The 14634-nt window shown below is 33.5% G+C and overlaps 1 protein-coding gene across 1 annotated transcript in view; it reads right to left on the bottom strand.

The window, feature by feature from the left end:
• Positions 1–4890: 4890 nt before the first annotated feature.
• LOC136026850 (dynactin subunit 2-like) overlaps positions 4891–14634 on the bottom strand; it is a 50198-nt gene continuing 40454 nt past the window's right edge. Inside the window, exons 7-8 of the mRNA XM_065703568.1 lie at positions 8922–9024; positions 4891–5197 (exon numbers count right to left, since the gene is read on the bottom strand). Of these exons, the coding sequence (XP_065559640.1) occupies positions 5019–5197; positions 8922–9024 (282 nt within the window). The 3' untranslated portion in view covers positions 4891–5018. The remainder of the gene's footprint in view (positions 5198–8921; positions 9025–14634) is intronic.

Raw genomic sequence — 14634 nt, 5'->3', positions numbered from 1 at the left:
AAATGACGCCCCCCTCCCACAGTCCGTGGGGAGAGGCCAGTAAGTTATGAAGTTCGCCCATTGTTTACCCATAGTATTTTTTACTGGGAAATATACAGACATTTTCGGGGGGGGGGATATTTTTTACTTCGGATGAGTTTCCCCATTGGGGGAATCTTACTTGGCGAGAAAAATTTCGAGGGGGGGGGGATGAAAACTAAAAAAAAATTACACTGGGGTTTTGACTGAATTCCTATACGAAATTGTTGTTAAGTGTCTTATCTTTGCCAACTCAACTTTGCATTTGGAGATGTTCCGGGGGAACTACCCAGAGGCTATTTTCCGCCTGTTTCGATTTCTGGAAAAAGATTTCTACGGAAGGGGGCATTTCCGGAGTGATCGAGAAACCGATTAGAAATTAAAGTCTTTTTCAAATGAAAGTATGTTAAGGATAATTTTTCATGCTGAATCGTCCGCAAGAAATTTTACAGATAAGGGGGATTTCCAGCGATGATGGAGTGTCTAGAGAGAGAGCTTGAGGGGGGGCTTTACGTTGAATGAAATTTTCACAGAGGAGTTTCCCGTAAGAGGAGAGGGGGGAATATTTCATGGACGCTGAGCCAGATTTACCAGCATTTAAAAAAACTAACAGAAATTAAATTTTAAAACAAGGTTTTCTAACTGAAAGTAAGAAGCAAAAACTCAAAACGAACAGAAATTATTCCTTATATGAAGAATTGCCCCCTCCTCAATACCTTGCTCTTCATGCTAAAGCTTGTCCCAAATTCAAGAACGGCTACAGAAACACAGGGTCCGTTTAATTAGAGTAGGGAGCTTTTTTAAAAGTACTAACAGCTATAGCGTAAGAACAAGGTATTGAGGAGGGGGTAACCCTTCATATACGGAATAATTTCTGTTCGTTTTGAGTTTTAATTTTGTTCCTTACTTTCATTTAAAAATTTTTTTTTTTATTTAATACATTAAAAGAATTTCCTTTTAATGGTGATTTGACACATAAAATTCATCAAGTTTGAGGTAAAAGCCTAAGAAAATTTGCCTGATTTTCAAAAAAGGAAGAACACACCCCAAGGGGGCAAATTATCTTGATAAAAATAACAAAAAAAATTCAACACACTGGAATACCTTGTTGTAGCGGTTTCAATCTCCCATCTACGAAAAAGAAAAATTTACAATCTTTCAGGAAAAAAGATATAGATGCGGTTGTCCATTCGTCACTTTATTTATTTATTTCGTTTTCTCCAGGGGTTATCATATCGAAACAATGGTCCTGGAAAACCAGGAGACTGCAAACTGGAACACTAATTAAAAGTTCTTGTGGCCCTTTTGGGCATTCAACAAAATTCTGAGCCATAGCAAAGCGGTATTGTCTGTCATTTTGTGGCACCAAGCAACAATTTTGACTCAGAGGGCAAAGTTGTGATAAATTGAAAATTCTGAATGGCCAATTAATTCAAAATTATCGAAAATTAGATATGAGACTCCCCGATTTCAGAGGCAAAAATACCGCACGGCAGCGTATTCCTCTAATTAAAAGAAATCCAGTTTCATGGTTTGCAACTAAATTCCTAGTAGATCACCAAATCCATACCCTAATCCCTTGCCACTTAGGGTTTGGAGAAGTGTAGGCACATGGTTCTGCAACCAATCAAAATTGTATATTCAGAGGGATTATTTATTATTATATTTACTTATTCATATTATTTACTTATTCTTACTATTTGTAATGTATAGATGAAAGAAATCATATTACTATAGAGAATAGAGAAATCATATTACTATGATTTCTCTATAGAGAAATCGTATTACTATTACACATTACTTTTCTGAGATATTTTTCTAGTTGTTAGGTTACTTTCCAACTTTTTCTTGTTTATTGCTATTCCACACCTCTATGTCCAAAGTTTTTTTTCTGTTTATCAGGGGGGTGGGAAGATGTTTAGTGGAATAAGTTGGTCATACGAACATTTTGCTTAGGTTTTAAAAACCTTGAAGTCTTCTTTAAAAAAATAGTCACTCTTTCAAAACGGTCGAGGTTGCCCACTTTCAAAAATCGTGTACATTATTTTGTGAAGCATGGATTTCTCGAAATCGTTTGTAAAATGATCAGAAACTAAATAGAAAACAATGAGTTTTTTTTTCAACTGAAAGTAAGGAGCGACATCAAAACTTAAAGCGAACAGATCCGTATATGAGGGGGCTGCCCCACCCCGGAAAAAATTAAAAAGACCATTGCACTGCTGCTTCTACATTAAATTTAAATTAAAAACGAACAAATATTATTTTTTTTTAAAAAGTTTTTCTGAGGGAAGTAAAGAGTGAAGTTGAAACTTAAAACGATCAAAAATTATTGCTTCACAGTCTATCGATTCACATATATCAATAAAACAAGTAAAAAGAAGTAACTAATTAAATTTTGCCTACGTCTGTAGGATTTTAGAAAACTACCGCTGTACTGAAAACACAAAACAATATAGGAGTTTTTGTTCATTACACACATCGATTAAGTACACTTTTTACACTATAAAAATAAAGTATTTTAAGTTTTTTTTTTTCGTTTGATTTGGTATCACTTCTGCAACATGGCTAAGTCCAATGATTGGCTCTAATTTGGTTCTGGAAAGGACATTTCATGATTAGTTTTTAGACAAGTTCGAAGTGGAGCCATCTTGATAGTAGTAGGACTATAGACTAGCTTTAGAATTTTTATCTCATCTTGAAATTCTCTGTTGTTTAGAGATAAATTACCGGATTACCATATTATGTAATCTGATCGAGTTCATATTATGTCTTATTTGATCTTCATTTCGACTAATACTAAAGTATATTTCTTACAATTCAGAATTGTATATTACTCACTAATGGTATTATAGCTGGTGAGACTAAAATGTTACTTGATAAATGAACCCATTATTTCTTTATGCTATTCAATGACTTTGCGGCTATTAAATTTCTCTTTATTTTTATGATTTTGTATAAAAATAGTTTTAATTGTATATTGAAAGGTAGTGCTTTCACAGCTGGTGTAAGACTAAGAAAAGCTTCATAGATTAGTTTGTTGTTGTCAGGCTGTGCACTCACTTTTGACTCCTAAATCAATATTCCTGTTTCTATACTTTGCTTTTGTGTTTTCAGTAAAGTGTTAGTTTTCTATAATTCCACAAATATACGGAAATGTAATTAGTTGGTTTATCTGTACAAGTTTTATTGATATATGCTAAATAAACTGTGAAATAATAATTTTTGTCGATTTTAAGTTTCAACTTCGCTCTTTACTTCCCACAGAAAAACTTTTTTTTTAATCAATATAAAATTAAACAGGTAATATAGGCACGTATTTTAGAGCTTCATTTAATCAAGTTGATTCTCTTGATCCTTGATCAAATTATTCGCAGTAATACATAATTTCACATCAGCTCTTATGGAGGAGGGGTGATTACGTTGGCATGGGAGGAGGTTGATTACTTCCTCAAAGTTTTTATTTTTTATATCCAAACTTTTTAACTTTCTGAGAGTATTCAGGTAATTATATAAGAGCTGGATGGGAGGGGGGTATAGTTTAACTCCTATTATCTCTTCATGTCGATTAGAACTGAATGTAGGTTATGCGGGATTCGTAAGGGGTGATTGTTCCCTTATTAGCGGCGAAAAATGTTTTCCATGTAATATATACAAAGATTACATTCATTTTCTAGCCAGCACACAAGGTGGACAAATGGATCAGCATCTTGAGTGTTGTCACAAGTTTTCCCAGGAGGAGGGGGGGGGACAAAACGAACTTGTTTTGTCAATATTTAAATGAAGATATTTGTTTAATTTTGAATTAATATGATTCATTCAGGCATTAAGCAAAGGGCTAAATGCTTCTATTAAAAGATTCAGGTAAAGTTACCCTCGGACTACGAAGCGGTGTAACAGTAAATGAAACGAAATAAAACTATAACAATAGATTTTTTTTAATTAAGACGATAAAAAAGGGATGTAGCCTATATCCCTTTAATAGACCACTGTTTTAACTTTTGCTGTATTTTAATCTTGTTAAAGTAAAATCTGTACAATACTAGTTCTAATTTTCTCACATTCTTCCTTTTTTCTTCGATTATTATTATTATTTTTTATTCGAGAAAGTTTAAAGCTGTTGGAAGTCTTAAAAATTTTGCACCTATAAGGGTGGTCTTACATCCACCCTTTTGGGGGTGACAAGGATTGGAGTGAGCAACGATTTGGGGGGTGAGCAACCATTGGTTGGTTACTTCTAAATATACCGAACTAGTGTCAATAATAAAAACAAATTTTTCTAGGACCAATAAATTTCGCTTTATTATTTGCATTAAGACCAAGGAGTTTATTGCTATCTTACCACTGCCTTACCATCTATCTTTTAAATTAAAGCCTTAATAAAAGGTAGGGATTCATTTTTTGAATTTCAATTGTATTAAAAGAAATAAAAATATAATTAGAAATAAAAGAAACACAAAGATGCCATTCGTAAGACTTAATTTCTGCAAACAAGAGGAGACTCAAACAATCATTAAACCTAACCTAACGGTACTAAAAATACTTTCATGTGAAAAAAAAGACCAAAAATAGGAGAAAACAGAGAAAATTTCTAATACTAATCCAATACTTAAAAACAAAGGAAAAATTGATACTTAAAAAAAAACTTAATCCTCCACATATCTCACGAACCTTTCACATGAGAGGCATTATCAAACATCCAAGGGCATAACGATTGGAATGCTGATATTCCAAACTTGCGAAACTAAACCCGACTGCCAATAGTTTCTTGCTCACTCAATTTTCTGAGATATTAATCCGAGAGGATTTTAGGGTGATAAAAACTATAACAAATTATTTCCAATCATTACTAGTAGATCAGTAACAGAAATCATCCCACATTTACAGATATTTATATTTGCAAAAAGAGAATACATCGGCTAGCTCAGACTTAGAACGTGTAAGTAACTTACTCCAAACTGTAAGAGGGCAAATAAGAAAAATAATTAGAAAGCCGTATAGAATTATTTAAGAAGTTGATCAATTCTTGCTTGCAAGGCTTCCATATTTCCTTTAATAGCATCAAAATTTTCTGAAAATCCGTTCTTCACTTCTTTTAGAAGGTGACGATAAGATTCTAAACCTGAGACAACCTCTTGTTGTCGAAGATCAAGTTCTGTCAGATTTTGACTAAACTGAACAGCTGAAAAGAAACAAGAAAGGCCTTAATGGATGTGTTGACCACCCCCCCCTCCCGTTCAAAGAAAAGAAAAGAACGATAAAAAAGATAATTTAAAATGAGCTAAAAGCATAAGCCTTACAGTTATAGGGTCAGGCTTTGTGTATAAGGTGTCCATTTTGAAATATGAGATGTCAATAGATAAAAAGAGGTAAAATAAAACAGAGGGAAAGGGAGATAAGAGGGGAAAACAGATAAGAGGGAAACTTTCTTTTTAAAATTCACCTTCCCCCCTTTTTCCTTTTTACCCAAAGAAACTTCCTTTTCACTATTCGTCGGTCAAGAGGAAAAACATATAAGCATAAGTTTATAGGGCCAATAAATGGAATTCAGGATAACTTGAAACTTCGAAATCGCAAACCCCATAACTTGTTAAATATTACCAAACTGGAATAATTTATTTATTTATTTGTTTATAACCCATCATACAATACAAAAGTACACAGAGACGGAATACACAAAGAAAACGACAAAAAAGGAATAAGAGAAAGAGAAAAAATAGAGACATCAGAACAATTAATACAGAAAATCTATAAAACACTGAACAACTTTTACTTATTTATAACTTTAAATATCACTGTATAAACAAGGGGTACCACGGATGAAAACTGATTTTGCGATTGTTAGATACAATACTTTTTATAGAGCTATTGCTGGGTCGGCTATTTTATAATTGCAGATTAATACTGAATTTCGCATCCAAAATGTTTAGCAAGTTTGAAATATACTGAACGGAGTTTGCGCTTATCTGTATTTTAGAGAATCTTCCAAAATGGTGTTGTGTATAGAAAATGTGGTTGTGCTGTCGAATTACACAGTTTAGCGAGGATTACTCGGTTGAAACGTTTTTTTTATTTTGGACAACTGAAGCATAAGACCCATCACATATTTCTATAGGTGGGAAATCAGAAGCAAACGAGTTTGCTTCTGATTTGGGCCAAATGGCAGACCATTTGATCTACTGATATTGATAAACAAGTTGTTCAACTGGCTTTCCTTGTATAGACTTACTATAGATTAGGCATATATAAATCTAGATTACAAGAAAATTTGAGCTGGTTTCATGAAAACGAACTTTTTGAAAATATTACTAAAATATCTAAACATCTAAACTTCAATTTAAATTAGAATTATTTCTATTAAGAAAAAACGGAAAAGAACAAGTTAAAAGAACCATTATTTTAGTCAAAATTTTTCGCCCAATAAAAATTTTACTTCATTGTCAAGGACACAAATTTACCCTTAAAGGGGAATGAAGGGAAACCTTGAATTTCAAATAGCATTCCCTATAAAATGTAACATATTTAGAGCTTGTTAGAAAAAAAAAAACAAAAAAAGATTAGTATGAATACCTTCTTCGAAAAATGACTTGATTTACTGAGTTAACTTGAGTTAACCTTGAAGGTTGTCCTCTAGCCTCTTAAGAATGTAACGGCGTATATGTAACTTCTTATGCCTCGCGACCCTCTTCTAGACGAAGAAACGGCAAGGCGCAAAGCTATCCTTCCATCTTTTTAAGGGACGACCATGAGGGCGAGAACTGTAAATTTGGCCATTGAAGACAAATTTGGGAGACAGGACTAAACCACTGAATATTATCGATTCCCTGAGGTTTCTGAAGCTGAATCTGGAGATTGTTTATTAAATCTTAAGGCACCCGCAGAATTCAATATCAGAAATTCGTTCAAGATACGGGACACTGACGATTCGGCAGAGACATTTAGTTTCAAATGCTGCAAGTCGATAGCACCTTCATCCACCTTTCGTGTCAAAATTTCACATAAGTAGACTGCGATAAAGATGATAAGGTGAACACACAGCTCAACAACCATCAATTCATCCACCATCAAATCAACCACCACAACTTGACCACCTAACAACTCAACTACTATTTAATCCGACCACCTTAAATTCAACCACCAAACAACTCATCAACCACCCAACTCACATAATTCAATCACCTTAAACCCAACCAGAGAATAGGTCAGCCAATACATAACTCAGCTACCAAATATCTCAACTTTCACTTATTCAATAATTGAACAGTTGAGTAAGAAAAAATAGTGGGGATGCATCCATCTGTGATAATCAAAACCTAGTGTTTCTGGATTTTGAATTTCGGTTTTGGGTTTTGCTAGGAATAAGAGATGAAACGCTGGAATAGATGATGGAAAGAAATAAGCATGAAAAGGTGATGCTCGGTAACAAGAAGATAGACCAAGTGGGCAGCTTCACTTACCCAGGTAGTATTATTAGTAAAGACGGTGGGTGCAGTGAAGATGTTAAAAGTAGAATAGCCAAGGTCCAGAGTATTATTTTCACAGTTAAAAACGTTTGGAAGAATAGGAAGATAATTCTGTGAACTAGGATTACAATATTGGAAGCTAAAGTGATGACAGTGGTCAAGTATGGTTCTGAAGTATGGGCACTCCGAAAAGCGGAGAAAGAATTGCTTGATGTTTTACAAAGAAATTGCCTACGCACTGTGTTGAGTACCCGACAGACTGACCATATCTCAAACACTAGGCTGTAAGAAGTCTGGTTCGGTCCCATTTTCTAGAGCTATAATGAGAGAAAGGTTGAGATGGCTAGGGCATGCTCTGCGGATGAAGGATGGCAGATGAATAAAGATTGTCCTTTTGGACAATCTTTAGATGTCGTAAAGAAATTTAAGGGAAATGGGAATTTTTGGGCGGGTGTAAATAAGGAGGTTTTGAATAAATTGGGATAGGAGGAGCGTGCGTAGCTGTGTTGGCCTCAGGCGGCTTGGTCTACAGTGAGTGGTTAAAAGTAGTAGTAGTAGACCCCTATTAAAGTATACAAACGGAGATGGACAAATTTGAGCTTAATAATAGAGCTAACTATCTATTTGCTTGAAGCAGGAGAACGGACGACAGGCATACAAATTACCAAAAAATAACAAAAACATAAGGTTTTCTGACCTCATTTTTTTATGAAGGTCAAGAATCTACCGATTGCATAACGAGAAATGCCTGCTTGGCGACGTGGCTTCAGGTACACATTGAATAAAATTAAAAAGTTGTTTTGAGAGCTGAGGGACACGAGCATTATCTAATTACATAGGTAGATTATATTTTCTATGAATTTCTAATGCAAAATAAGATTATCTTGTTCATGAAGTGAATTTAGTGACGCTAGTCCCTCACTAATTTTCAGGAAGCGATTCACAAAGAGCTTTTGATTTCATCAGTAGCTTATATAACCTTAACAAATTTGCAATGTTCTGTCAACTAAAGTAGTAACCACTCCTCTTTTCGAATGATTAGAATTATTTAATTTTTAATTAATTTTTAAATATTTATATTAAAATAATTAATATTTAAATTCGAATAATTCGAAGAATTATTCGAATAATTTAAGTATGGGTCACCCAGTGTGTTGGTTTTCTATAGACTCCAAACTCGAAGCATATATCATTTCGGTTAACCAGGACATCTAAGAAAGGAAGACGCCTACATGCCTACATGCCAGCTTCAGACAAGCTTAGGCAGGCAATCTCCATCCCTCAAAAGAGAACGGACAGCTACCCTTCACTCACCAGCCATTAGAGCCCAGTAACATTTTATTGTCAGAACTAAGACATATCGTCTGTTAGTTAAAAGAATCTAAACTAAAAAAAATAAGCTAAACTAGAAAACAATGTCAGAACCTTAAAAAATAAGGTTACCTTGTTCATGAAGTGAATTTAGTGACGCTAATCTCTCAATAATGTCAGGAAGCGATTCACAGAGAGCTTCTGATTTCTTCAGTAGCTCATATAACACAGAAATCTGAAAAAAAAAGATAGATGCAATCCTATTTCTAACGCAAAATAGCGATAAAACAAATATAAGAGAAGTTGTACAATTGTAAAAGATAAGAGGCAACTGTAATACATAACTGCAAAAGTAATTTTAAAAGATAGTAATTACAAGGAGTATACTGGGTTTACACTTATTGAAATGAATCTTGCATGAAGATGTATCAAAAGGACAAAGGAAAAGGAACTTAGCTCTAAACTGTAATTCGTTTCGTACAAACAAAACATAATGAAATTAAACATAATTAATTATAAATGTAAATTACTTGTATATCCTTGACTACTTAGTTTCAATACCGAGGAATTTCCCATTTTTTAAACCCATGTGGAGCAGATAACTTCGAAGACAACACTGCCTTTCCATGACGAAAATATAGCAGTTCAAAATAGGGATGAAACCTTTTTAATCGACACTGAAACAAATATAAAATTTTAACTGAATATTTCGGAAATATACAGTGTCCATTATCAGCAGTAAAAGAACTTTTTACTGCTGATGATGGACACTGTATATGTTTCCGAAATATTCAGTTAAAATTTTATATTTTTTTCACTGTCCATCAAAAGGTTTTATCCCTATTTTGGACTGTTATATTTTCGCCATGTGAAGCAGTAGTGTGGAACATGTAACCGAGCAAATGATCCTCCAGAATGCTCCCAGGGTGGCGAAGATCCTCCAGAATTTCCAAAGATACATAAATTACATGGTAAATATTAAAATAACGGTAAGCTTTTTTTTTGTGAAAAAAATTGATAGAAAATAAAAACCTAAAACAAAATGTAATATCTATCGTTTGTGTCTAGAAAGCATTTCAATTATCATGAAAATTTGTAAATTTCGTTGGTCTTAGGGATTTTTGCGGTAGTTAATTCTTTTAACTACCAGAAAGTGTTTGCCAGCGCGAAACATGCAAGTTGTATATTTTTGCTTCTGTTTTTGGTTTTCTGTCTATTGTTGCAAAAATTCTTGACTAAAAAGTTTGAAGGAGTTTAATAAATAAACAATATAAATATTACTTTCCCTTTCTTAATAAAAAAGAAATCCTAATTACACAAAACCTGGATTAATTGTATAAGAATAAAATGGATTCACTAATTACTATGAATTTATTATTATTTATTATAACTCATTAATATATATTTAAAATTTTAGGTTAGTGTCAAACCGTTAGTGCAAAAAACTACCTATATAGCCAAGTGAGAGAGCAATAAGTGTTGGGCGGATCACAACAGTCTTAACCGAAGCAGTTATACAAATTACTAGTTTCTACGTTTACAAGGCAAAAATGAAATAATTACTACATAATAAAAAGACATAATTATTAGATCTCTAAACTATACTGAACAAAATGGTTATCCCAAAATTTTGATCAGATAATTTTTTGAAAAAATGGGGTGTGGAGGGTTGCCCGTCAGTCTTCTTAGTCACTTAAAAAGGACACTAGAACTTTTGATTTTCATTCGAATTCACCCTCTCACGATCTTCAATTACCATTATTTCGATACTATCACCATTGGAAAAAAAAATAAACACGCATCCGTGATCTGTCTTCTGGCAAAAATAGCAAAATTCGACATTTTGCAGATAGGAGCTTGAAACTTTCAAAATAGAGTTCTCTGGTACGCTGGATTTTATTCCTTTAATTTTAGGGGATGTTTCCCCCCTATTTCAAAATCAAGCAAATTTTCAAAGGGTCGTAACTTTTGAAAGGTAACACTAAACCTGATATTTGTATATATATGGAATCAGCATAATAATCTGATTCTTTTGATGTATCTATTGATTATGTAACTAAACCTGATTATGTATATATATGGAATCAGCATAATAATCTGATTCTTTTGATGTATCTATTGATATCAAACTTCATTTTTTAGAATTTCGGTTACTATTGAGCCGAGTCAGTCCTTACTGTTTCTTTATCAAGAACTGTTTGAAAAACTGGATTCACTAATTGTCAAGGACGCAATAATTAAATAATACCTATTAAAAATTTTAGGTTAGTGTCCCCCTTCCAAAAAGATCTTGACAAAAATGAAACAATTCTTGCCATAAGGAATTAGTGAGCATGTGTAGAATTTATCATAGAACTTACTTCTTCTTGATATCACAGAAAGAATAAATTGAAGATAAACAAAGACATTATACATGGCTGGGTCCAAAGGCCAACACGCCCAATCACCCTCTTGGGCAAAGATGAACAAAACACTTGTATTTAAAGTGAATAAAAATAGTCTCTTTTTTTAGCGTTGTCCCCATCCCAGCCCAGCATAAATTTTCAAACTATTTAAAAGGGAGGCATCGGATGATTTGTAAGTTTATGATAACTCCTAGCCGAAATTTATATATGCATTTAAATAATTTATTATCTCTTATTCAAGTATGGACTCTACTAAGAGATAAAAAGTCTAGTTCGAAAAGAAATGTTAGCATTCTACTTTTAAAATCTTGCAACTAATATAACATCATGGTTACCCCTTTTTTTAGTGAAGGACAAACTCTAGCCCAAAGTAACCAAAAACTTAAAAAACACTTTTTCAAAAAGAACTGTCAACTGAGGAAGAACCACCACTTAAAGCTTATCCAGAATCGGTACTATTATTTCGGTTTATCTTAGTGATTAAATAAAAAAAAACTAATTTTTTTAGCTGAAAGTAAGGAGCGACATTAAAACTTAAAACGAACAGAAATTACTCCGTATATGAAAAGAGTTGTCCCCTCCGCAATCCCTCGCTCTTTACGCTAAAGCTTTAAATTGTTTTAAAAAGTAGAATTGTGGCAAAGAGTCAAACTTTAGCGTAAAGAGCGAGGGATTGCGGAGGGGACAACTCATTTCATATACGGAGTAATTTCTGTTCGTTTTAAGTTTTAATGTCGCTCCTTACTTTCAGCTAAAAAAATTAGTTTTTTTTATTTAATTTCTGAACGTTTTTGAATTAATGCATGAATGGTTTTGGCTCTCCGCACATAAATTATTAAAATGAAATTTGTATATTAATTCTTTTTTTGGCTAAATGGCTTTCTATTAGTTTTGATCAGACGATTTTGAGAAATAAGGGGTGGAGAAGGAGGCCTAGTTGCCCTCCAATTTTTCGGTTACTTAAAAAGGCAACTAGAACTTTTAATTTTCAACGAACGTTTTTATTAGTAAAAAATATACGTAACTTAAGAATTAACTTACGTAACAAACTTTCATAACCTTATATTTTTGATATGTATACTTGGGGATTTTTACCCTCGTTAATACCTCGCTCTTTACACTAAATCGTAAGTTTTGTCCCAATTCTTTAAGAATGACCCCTGAATCAGAAAGGCCGCAGAATAAATAGTTGAAATTACTAAAAAATACTTTAGCATAAAGAGCAAGGTATTTATCTCCTCCTAAATACCTCGCTCTTTATGCTAAAGTATTTTTAGAACCCCTCATATGCGTAATAATCTCTGTTCGTTTTAAGTTTCAATGCTACTTCTTCCTTTCATTTGAAAAAACGTTTTCATGTTTATTTTTCATTGTTTTCTTATAGCAATGCTAGAGAATCCTGCGCCCTTGTCATTGAATTTTTCTTCCCCCATGACAGATTCCTCCAAGGAAAGATCCTCCAGCATAGCCCCCTCTCCTCAGCCCCACCCCCAAACAAAATAAAATCCCCCTGAAAACGTCTGTACACTTCCCAATAACCATTACTATATGTAAACAATGGTCAAAGTTTGTAAATTGCAGCCCCTCCCCCAGGGATTGCGGGGGAGTAAATCATCCCCAAAGACATAGTTATTATGGTTTTCGACTATGCTGAACATAATGGCTATCTCAAAATTTTGATCCGTTGACTTTGGGAAAAAAATGAACGTGGGAGGGGGCCTAGATGCCCTCCAATTTTTTTGGTCACTTAAAAAGGGCACTAGAACTTTTCATTTCCGTTAGAATGAGCCATCTTGCGACATTCTAGGACCACTTGGTCGATACGATGACCCCTGGGGAAAAGAAAAAAAAACAAAAACAAATAAACAAACAAATAAACACGCACCCGTGATTTGTCTTCTGGCAAAAAATACAAAATTCCACATTTTTGTAGATAGGAGCTTGAAACTTCTACAGTATGGTTCTCTGATACGCTGAATCTGATGGTGTCATTTTCGTTAAGATCCTACGACTTTTAGGGGGTGTTTGCCCCTATTTTCCTAAATAAGGCAAATTTTCTCAGGCTCGTAACTTTTGATGGGTAAGACTAAACTTGATGAAACTTATATATTTAAAATCAGCATTAAAATGCGATTCTTTTGATGTAGCTATTGATATCAAAATTCAATTTTTTAGAGTTTTGGTTACTATTGAGCCGGGTCGCTCCTTACTACAGTTCGTTACCACGAACTGTTTGATAAAAGTTGATTCCAAAGTCGAATTCGTGGGAATTTTGAAAAATAGCCTGACACCCAACAAAACGGTCTCAAATCGAAATGAAAACTGCAACCTTAGAACAAAATAGCCGAAGACCCCTTTTAGGAAAATGACACTCCCCCACCCTGAGCAACAATGAGGATCAGTTTTTACACGGAAGGCTGTAATATGCTTTTTTCTTTTTTTTTCTTTTTTTTTCTTCTTTTTTTTATCACCTCTAGTGGAACACTGAAACATCAAAGTCTATTTATTTGAATTTTGTTAAATCGACTTTTCAGTTTGGGAACATTTAACTTAATTTAAAAAATCGACAATGCTAAAATTTTATGAGCGTCAAACTGCGCCCTGAAAACGTACATATTTCGTATTATTTAAAGTAAAATATTAAGCAATCATTTAAACATCAGTTATATGTTAATGACACTTCCCCAACCACAGATTTCCTTTGCACTGAAAAACCACAAACTTAAGATACAGTGTTGGGAAATAACCGGACGATCACCTTGATATTTATCTTCTTCCTGGATTTTGCGGTATTTTTACGATCCCTTAGAAAGAGATATCATTTTGAAATCATTTTATGAAAACACAAACCACAAGATATTTGTGACTTAATCAGGAATTTATTTTATGGAGAGGCAGAAGATTTAGGCTAAAAAGAAAAACATGAATTTAATAATATAATTTTGGGTATTTCAAAGGCGGATTTGAATGGGGTGTCCAATGAACTTGTAAATGGCAGCATTTCACTCCTCTTGGTTTTGACAAGGGGTTGTGGGATGGTTGGGAGGATAATCGGTGTAGAATAGTTGATTGAGACCAAGGTTTTAAGAAAAATAATTCGTGTATATATTATTAAGGTATTTCCATGGCGGAAGAAGCACTTTATGACGGAAGGTTACCCTGTGAAACCGAGAAGGTTTATTTTGCGGACTGGTAATTTGTAGTAGTATACCTTATTTTAATCAATTATGTTTGGCTACCCGAATTTTGAGAAAAATAAACAAAGATTTAATGTAGGTGGCATTAAAGTTAAGTAAATTCAAGTAAAAATATTAGTATTTCACCAAGTGGGAGGAGGTAGGATTAATTAAATAAAATAAAAAAAGAAGAGAAATATTTTTAACATTTTTTGAAGTGAGTGAACACAAAGTGTTTGAACAAAGTGAGAACAAGAACAAAGT

The sequence above is a fragment of the Artemia franciscana genome, chromosome 5, assembly GCF_032884065.1.
Source record: "Artemia franciscana chromosome 5, ASM3288406v1, whole genome shotgun sequence".
NCBI lineage: Eukaryota > Metazoa > Arthropoda > Branchiopoda > Anostraca > Artemiidae > Artemia > Artemia franciscana.
The sequence above is the reverse complement of the archived record's forward strand: the minus strand, read 5'-3'. Positions and strand labels throughout refer to the sequence as shown.